At 36.4% G+C, this 9,525-nt stretch overlaps 1 protein-coding gene across 1 annotated transcript; it reads right to left on the reverse strand.

The window, feature by feature from the left end:
* Nucleotides 1-4,507: 4,507 nt before the first annotated feature.
* On the reverse strand, nucleotides 4,508-9,024 carry LOC131486575 (olfactory receptor 51F1-like). Its single transcript, XM_058686488.1, has 3 exons — nucleotides 8,107-9,024; nucleotides 6,806-6,822; nucleotides 4,508-4,583 (listed from the first exon to the last, which is right to left on the reverse strand). The coding sequence occupies exons 1-3, from the start codon at nucleotides 9,022-9,024 to the stop codon at nucleotides 4,508-4,510; spliced, it is 1,011 nt and encodes a 336-aa protein (XP_058542471.1).
* Nucleotides 9,025-9,525: the final 501 nt, after the last annotated feature.

Raw genomic sequence — 9,525 nt, forward strand, 5'->3', positions numbered from 1 at the left:
CTTAGTTTGTGACACCTCTTGTTAATACCTGTTGTATTTCTTGGTCAGTGGATCTTATCCCTGGCTATTTATTTTTAAATAAATAAATTTTAAATAAATAAATCTCTGGCTACTCATTTTTAAATCTCTAGCTACTATTGCTATCTAGTCTCAACTTTTATTCCTGCTCTCACAAGTTACTGAGATTCCAACACATATTACATCTGAGCCTGCTCAGTTTGGGTTAATTCACAAAATAGGCACATGTCTTTGGTCTTGTCATTTAATGTTAATATTAAGGTTAATGGAATTAGATCATCTCCATTATTGTTTTTTTTAAATTTTTTTTAATGTTTATTTATTTTTGAGAGAGAGAGAGACAGAGAGACAGAGCATGAGCGGGGGAGGGGCAGAGAGAGAGGGAGACACAGAATCCAAAGCAGGCTCCAGGCTCTGAGCTGTCAGCACAGAGCCTGATGCAGGGCTCGAACTCACGAACTGTGAGATCATGACCTGAGCTGAAGTCGGATGCCCAACTGACTGAGCCACCCAGGCGCCCCTATTGTTTTCTTATTCCACGCAATTGCAGCTTAAAAAAAAAAATCACAGAAATAAGCTTGCGGGCATTACTTAATATCCTAAATATTTGAGAGATTATGGAAAGGGCCCTATGCAGAAATTTTAAGTATGTAATATAGGCATTATGGAATAGTTACTATCCTGATTATAAGATGATTCATGTTTCATAATAATTTGACCCAAAAGTGTATTAAGTGAAATGAAATAAATTTCTCAGTTCTCTGGCATCATTCAAAAAAAAAATCCTTTTATCAGATAATTTATGACAAACATTTTAAAGGTTATATTTAAAGGTCTATATAGAAGATAGAGAAATTACTAGAAAAACAATCTCCTGGAGCGCCTGGGTGGCTCAATTGGTTAAGCGTCCGACTCTTGCTCTCTGCTCAGGTCATGATCTCATGATTCATGGGTTCAAGGCCCCTGTCGGGCTCCACACTGACAATAGAGCTTGCTTGGAATTCATTCTCTCTCTCTCTCTCTCTCTCTCTCTCAAAATAAATAAATAAGCCTAAAAAGAGAAAAAGAAAAAAAGATTCCCTGATGGCTGGAGTCATCAATACAAATTTTAGCAGATTTAATTTAAATAAAATAAATACTCAAGAATGTTAATATTTCCATTGTCAGGAAAGTAGCAGCAGTAGGGTTCAAGAAGACATATTGTTTTTATTTTCAAAGTCTCTTCTAAGAAGAGACTTATAAATGAAATGCCTTCATTTATAACATTTTAGAGTAATGTAGAATCCTAGAATTATTGAATTGGAATGTACCTTAGAGATATTTTAATTTCTGTCATATAATGACATTAATTTTATCACATGTTCTTCTACTTGCCTAAAAGCAACTGCTTAATTTTATTAGTCCTATTCCTGTTAAGATGAATTGAAGAGATGGCTGTTTAAAAAAAAAGAATAGTCATAAATTATAAAGTTTAGAATCAGCCAGGAGAAGAGAAAACTAAGAGCAAACACATGGTTGTGTTCAAATGGTTGAAATGTTATTATATTTGAGAACTACATTTGATCTGTGTGCCATACAGAGGATACACCTATATCTTCTGAAAACTAGAGGGAATTTATAAGATGCTCCTTTAAGAAGTACTTTAATGCATGGAATGATCCAGAAACAGTGCAGGAATGAACTTCCAGTACTACTTGTCAAAACAGTCACCTTACTAAGCAAAAATACTGAAAATTCATTCAGTCATTCAGAAAAAAATATATTTCCCATGTACCTTGGATGAAAAACAGGAAATTAAATGCTAAGTGTAATGATGTCTCTGATCCTGAAAACACTTAGTTGACAAGGGAACACAGACAAGTAACATGGAATTAGAGTGTAAAGAGTAAATCTAGAATGCTATGAGAGCACATAAAGACAACAAACTCATTGTGAGGAATAAGGAATTGTTTCCAGTAAATAATGATGTCTAGATCGAGATCTGAATTCTAAGTAGAGGTATCAAGAAATGGATTTAGGTGTGTGTGTGGTGTGTGATGGTTGATTTTATGTGTCAACTTGACTGGGCCACCCCATATATCTGATTAAACGTTATTTCTGGGTATGTCTGTGAAAGGATTAATGTTTGAGTCAGTCAGTAGATTGAGTATAGCAGATTACCCTTCCCACTGTGGGTGGGCCTCATTCAGTTAGTGGAAGGCCTGAATAGAATGAAAAAGCAGAGGAAGGAGGAGTTCTTTCTCTCTGCCTGACTGCCGAGCTGGGACATGGGTCTTCTGCCCTTGGGCTGGGATTTACACCATCGGTGCTTCTAGTTTTCAGGAGCCTTCAGACTTGGATTGGTACTACACCATTGGCTTTCTAGGATCTCCAGCTTACAAATGGCAGACTGTGTGATTTCTTAGCCTCCATAATTATGTGAACCAATTCTTCATAATAAATACCTACCTACCTACCATCTCCTATTTGTTCTGTTTCTCTGGAGTATGAAAGAGGAGGGAAATTATAATGGAAGAAAAATTCTGGAATCATAGGACTTAGAATATTTTTTTCAAGTTTTCATTAAAAAATTTTTTAATGTTTATTTATTTTTGAGAGAGAGTGCGAGAGAGCAAGCATGAGCAGGGCAGAGCATGAGACAGAGACAGAATCTGAAGAAGGCTCCAGTCTCTGAGCTGTCAGCACAGAGCCCGATGTGAGGCTTGAACTCACAGACTGCGAGATCATGAACCTGAGCCTAATGGGATGCTTAACTGACTGAGCCACTCAGGCACCCCTCAAGTTTTTGTTTAAATTCCAGTTAGTAAACATACAGTGTACTATTAGTTTCAGGTGTACAATATAGTGATTCAACACTTCCACACATCACACAGTGCTTCTCACAACAAGGGCACTCCTTAATCCCCATCACCTATTTAACTCATCCCCCGACCCTCTACCCCTCTGGTAATCATTATTTTGTTATCCACAGTTAAGAGTCTGTTTCTTGGTTTTACTTTATTTTGTTCCCTATGTCTGTTTGTTTTGTTTTTTAAATTCCACCTATGAGTGAAATCATATGGTATTTGTCTTTCTCTGACTGACTTATTTCACTCAGCATAATACCTTCTAGCTCCATTCATTTTATTGCAAATGTCAAGATTTCATTCTTTTTTATGGCTGTGTAATATTCCATTGTATATACATACCACATTGTTAGCCATTCATCAGTCGATGGACCTTTGGACTCTTTCCATAATTTGGCTTTTGTTGATAATGTGCTATAAACATCAGGGTGCATATATTCCTTCGAATCAGTATTTTTGTATCCCTTGGGTAAATATCTAGTAGTGCAATTGCTGGATTGTTGGTAGTTCTATTTTTAACTTTTTGAGGCACCTCCATACTGTTTTCCAGAGTGGCTGCACCAGTTTGCATCCCCACCAACCTTTTAAGAGGGTTCCCCTTTCTCTGAATCCTTAATTTAGAATGTTTGATGCTATTTTCTCATTGGTAAATTGGAGGTAATATAGTTACTTTGAAAGTAGTTAAGATCTATCATTTATAAAATCCCAAAATGTGTCAGGCTTTACATGAGTTTTGTGCTTTATGTAGATTATCTTAATTAATTTAAAAATCAATTTGCTTATAATATCCTAAGTTTTCATCCCAGGAACGTAAAAATTAGAGAGAGAAACAAATTATAATATTTCATACAGTGGAAAAGCTAGGATTTGAATTCCATGTATGTAAATTTAAAATTGGTTACAATTCTACTATGCTACATATCAATTCTTCTTGATGTGGTGAAATTTATAGAATAACATTAAAAAATAAACTTTTGTTACATATGCATGTAAATTACTAAAATTTCAAATATTCATGTGGTTTTTCCTCTTTCCATAGACGTACACTGTCATTGTTCCTTGGTTCTAAACACTACTATAAATGCATATGTATTAGGGCATCAAACACCTGATATTTGATAAATTTGTTTTTTCACTTCCTGATTTTTGTTGCTTTATTTAAAACTTATTTCCTTATCAACAGCGAGGGGAAATGGAAAGCTATTGTTTTATTACATGCTAAATTATTAAGACTACTGGTAAAATGAATCATGCATGTTGGATAATGATGCCTCCTGGAATCATGGATTTGAGCTATGGATACTTCTTTTTTTTTTTTTTTTTTTTTTTTTAAATTTTTTTTTCAACATTTTTTATTTATTTTTGGGACAGAGAGAGACAGAGCATGAACGGGGGAGGGCCAGAGAGAGAGGGAGACACAGAATCGGAAACAGGCTCCAGGCTCCGAGCCATCAGCCCAGAGCCTGACGCGGGGCTCGAACTCACGGACCGCGAGATCGTGACCTGGCTGAAGTCGGACGCTTAACCGACTGCGCCACCCAGGCGCCCGAGCTATGGATACTTCTATTAGTGCTGCTCATTTTCATAGCCACTGCTGATCTATTTAACCTAAGTTAATTGACTTCAAATGCATCTCTTCATTTTCAATCTGGTTTGAATGTCTTAATCTCTTTAAGAATATTACAGTCTGTTATTCTGAATGGACCAGCATCATCCCTACTACAAGAAAAAGAACTAAAATTTCAAGCCTTACTAATAACGAATCACTATTATTTTTGGACAAAGTATTTACTTCTTTGAAATTCAACATTGGATTTGGGCATATGACTCTAGATATGCCATATTCTGTGTTTTTGCTTAAAGAAATTATATTGTACTTACTTTTTATGGCAGAATTCTACATTGATGACTCATTCAGTTTGGGGGCTATTCAGACTCCCTGTGTCTAGCACTATGAACAATACATTTTAGATATTTTATCTTATCTAAGGAATCCCAGCCAGATTTTAAACTGACCACATGCTCTGGATTTTTGTATTTTCAAAATTTTGTTGTTTATGAATTTTTTCAGAATTGAGTTTCAAGGGGTACCTGGGTGGCTCAGTCAGTTCAGCATCCAACTCTTGGTTTTGGCTCAGGTTGGTTTTGGTGCTTACAGCACAGAGTCTGCTTGAAACTTTCTTTCTCTCAAAATAAATAAATAAACTTGAAAAAAAAGAATTGAGATTCAGTAAATTGTGAAGAATTTCTAATTTTTATTTCTAAGCTTTGCTGAAAACTCTATGAGAATAGGACCTTTCCAGTAGTAGATTTTTTTTTTTAATTTTTTTTTTCAATGTTTTTTATTTATTTTTGGGACAGAGAGACACAGAGCATGAACGGGGGAGGGGCAGAGAGAGAGGGAGACACAGAATTGGAAACAGGCTCCAGGCTCCGAGCTGTCAGCACAGAGCCCGACGCGGGGCTCGAACTCACAGACGCTAGATCGTGACCTGGCTGAAGTCGGCCGCTCAACCGACTGCGCCACCCAGGCGCCCCAGTAGATTTTTAAATCAAAAGCAATTCCCAGCATCTTATGTTTACATGGTTGTTCTTATAATTTCATTTTAGAAATACTTCCTTTAATGAAGCCAAATTTCTTATTGCAGAATGAGCCCACATAAATCATCTTACATTAATACATATCCACAGTCTCTCTGATGCATCTGTACTTACATCAAGTGAAGACAATGAGGAAGAGACAAGGCTCTGAGGTCTCATTCACCTCTGAAGGAAGGGTATCTGTGAGAAACACATTCTCAGGAGAGTTGTTTACCCCTCGGAAAAATCTATTTATTCCTAAGGGATCTTTCTGGCTAATTGTTTTTGCTTCAGAGACACTCTGCATGCCTAAATCTACTTGCTCTCCCTTGTGGTTTAATGTACTGCAATTGCTGAGGTTGTTTTCTTTTTTGACTTGCTATGATTAATATTGAAATATATGCCAAGAAAATATAAATATTGAAGAAACATGGAAAGTGTATGAACATAGTTTTCACACCTGCTTTAGGAAGGAGACCACTGAAATCATTTGATATACTCTGGTATTGTAGACCCAGTTATTCCACATTGAGAAGATTTAAAGATTATTTTCTCCCCCCACCACCTCCTACAGGGATCAAAACAAATAAATGTTATATTGAAGATAATAAACAACAGAGAGATACATAGTTGTACCTTGTGGTTGGTTAAGCATCAGGCTTAGGCTTAGGTCATGATCTCATGGTTCATGAGTTTAAGCCCTGCATGGGGCTCTGTGCTGATAGCACGGAGCCTGGAGCCTGCTTCGGATTCTGTGTCTCCCTCTCTTTCTGCCCTTCCTCTTCTAGCTCTCTGTCTCTCTCAAAAATAAATTAAAAAACATAAAAAAAATTGAAAATTTTATTTTCTCCATATCTGTGGACATTAATGCATAGAAAAATGAAGGAAAAAAAATCAAATTTATACAGTGGTTTCCTATAGAGAAGACAGAAAGACTGAACTTGAGGAAACATATCAAGGAGGACTTTCACCTTTTCTGTAAAATCTTTTATTAATAAGAGCATATTTATTATTTCTTGTATAACTAAAATGTAATTTAAAAGGCTTTTAAAAAGTTTTTTTCTTCTTCTGATTTTCTTATGGAAAACAAAGGGAGGAGAAAGGGATAAGATTGTACACCTTAAACCTAAAAGGAAAATGTGATTTAATTTAAGAATTTTAGTGTACTATGGGTGCCTGGGTGGCTCAGTCAGTTAAATGTCTGACTCTTGATTTCAGTTCAGGTCATGATCTCATGGTTTGTGGGATTGAGCCCTGCGTTGGGCTGTGTGCTGACAGCATGGAGTCTGCTTGGGATGCTCTTTATCCCTCTCTCTCTCTGACCCTCTCCGCTACTCTCTCTCTCAAAAATAAATAAATACATATTTTTTAAAAAGAACTTTAGTGTCCTGAACAAAGTCTAAAAGTGGAGATGAAGAGATGTTTTCATGTTAGAATAGAAGAAATACAGATTCATTGGATGCAAGAGCAAATGGTAAGTGAGGAATTAAGGACGGTTTACTAGTTTTTGTCTTTGGCACCTGGGAAAATTTTTTTTTTTAGTTATGTATAGTAGTTGGTTCTGGGAAGCCATTCATGGAGAAAAAAAGTGGCTAAAATTATTCTTAGTCAAGTTGGGCCTTATGCAAACTGGGATAAATTCCAGAGACTGTGATCTCAGGTTCCAAAATAGCCCTTTGCCTATGCAATTTGAATTGTTCAGATGGACTATTTGATAGTCCAATATGTTCAGTTCAATTCAACAACTATCACTGAGTATCTGCTATGTGAAAGGTATTCTGCTAGGTATTATAGAAGCTTCAAGGCTTTTTTTATTTAGGGAATTTATAGACCTGTGGCAACCATTTTATATTAATATTAATATATATTTATATTTCTGTTATTTCCATTTCTATGCCAAAAGTACATAAAGGCAAAAAAGATACTGGCAAAGTACTATAAAAGGTGAAATATAGGAAGGCAAGATCAAGTACCATTGGGCAATCATGAAAAATTTAATGACGAAGCTATTTAAAGGTGAGCCTTGACATACAAGTAGAATTCCAAAGTGAAGGGTGGGTGTCAAGATTGAAGTAGAGTCAACAGTGAAGCTCAAGTCAACAGTGAACAGCTTTAGGAAAGTTGCATGTACATGAAGAAACAGTTAGCTGACTGCTTTTCTTAGACTGTCAGTATGTGAAAAGAGAGAGAGAGATAGATTAAATTTTAAAGGAAAGTTGAATCCAAATTTTGGAGGACTATATCAGAGATAGGAGCAGTTGCTTCATTTAGTTGGTGTATGAGAAGTGAACATGAAAGAGATACTTACTTATTGTTTTGTTATTAAATTTTACTTGTGCTGTATATTTAGAAAATTAATTCAAAGTGAATGATGTGTGGTTTTAGGTGGAAACATCAGAGATATAGGAAGTCAGTTATCTATAGGAATAGGGTAACTGAGAGGTAGTGAGAATCTGAATCAGTATTTTGGTGGTAGAAAAGATAAGATTGCCTTAGGTAGAACTAACAGCATTGTGGAGGTATTTGAATTGGATGGCATCTAGTTCCACCCATCTCTAAAATTTCATGAGTTATAACTCCAACTTATGATCAATTTTCACTGACTTTGAAATGGGTCTTTATGGGCCAGTAATTGTTAAATATGAGTTCCCTTGGAACATACCAGTTTGAGCACAGATTTTTGAATCTGCTTTGTTTTCACACTATAAATGATGGGATTCATTACAGGGGGAATGAGCAAGTAAATATTAGCAATCAGTGTGGGCACATATGGTGGAGAATGTTTTCCAAATCTGTGAACAAAAGACAGGCTGATTAAAGGGATGTAGAATATGGCCACAGCCGTGATATGAGAAATGCAGGTGCTGAAGGCCTTTTTCCTCTCCTCTGGGGATGCAATGTTGAGAACTGAGCGAATTATCAGGACATAGGAAATCAGGATAAAAATAGCGTCCACTCCAGCAGTAGAGATAATTGCAGTTAGTCCAAATGCACTGTTGATCTTTGTGTCTGAACATGAGAGCTTCATTACATCAGGGTGGAAACAGTAGGAATGATGGAGCACATGACTTCGGCAGAACGATAGACGCTTGAGAAGAAGGACTAGTGGTATCAGAATGACAGTTCCCCTGGTAACGACTGCCAAACCAATCTGTGCAATCCTTTCATGAGTTAGAATGGTAGCGTATCTCAAGGGGTTGGAAATGGCCACAAAACGATCAAAAGCCATAGCCAGGAGCACTGAAGATTCCATGAAAGTGAAGAGGTGAATGAAGAACATCTGTGATAAGCAGGCATTAAAGCTGATCTCCCTGGCATTGAGCCAGAATAATCCTAGTACTGTCACCAGTGTAGAGATGCATAAGCCAATGTCAGTGGTGGACAACATGGAGAGGAAATAGTACATGGGCTCATGGAGGCTTGGCTCAGTGAGGACTACGAAGAGGATCAGGGTATTCCCAGAAAGAGCAGTTAAATAGAGGCAGCAGAAGGGGATGGAAATCCAGGCATGGGCCCATTCAAGTCCAGGCACCCCAGTCAAGAGGAAAGTAGGGAAAGTAGAATTATGGAAAATTGGCATTATGGTCTGCAGGAGCTGAATTATCTTGTAATATCTTGATTTTCTAAATTTAGAATTTAAAAATTACTTTTTGTTAAAGTTTAATACACAAAAACTTAGTAAAGTGCACAAAACTTTAGAGTACAGCTCAATAAAGTTTGGTATCTATATGGACTCATATAAATCCTTTCAAGATCAACTGATAGACTATTACCAGAAACCCAGAAGTCTTCCTAATGCCTCATCCTAATCAATCTCTTCTCCTATTGTAACCATTATTCTGACTTCTCTTACCATAATTAATTTTCCCTCTTCTTGATCTTTATATAAATAGAATCATACAGTATATACTACTTGCCTCTGGCTTCTTTCACTCAATATTATATCTGTGAGATTTGTCAGTGGAATGAGATATTTAACTAAGTTCAATTTAATTTCATACCTGGCTATGAAATTGGGGTTTGGTGTGTATCACTTACTAACCTGGACTCTGATCAATATTTTTTTTGTTACATTTTTTAT

The sequence above is a fragment of the Neofelis nebulosa genome, chromosome 10 (assembly GCF_028018385.1).
Source record: "Neofelis nebulosa isolate mNeoNeb1 chromosome 10, mNeoNeb1.pri, whole genome shotgun sequence".
NCBI lineage: Eukaryota > Metazoa > Chordata > Mammalia > Carnivora > Felidae > Neofelis > Neofelis nebulosa.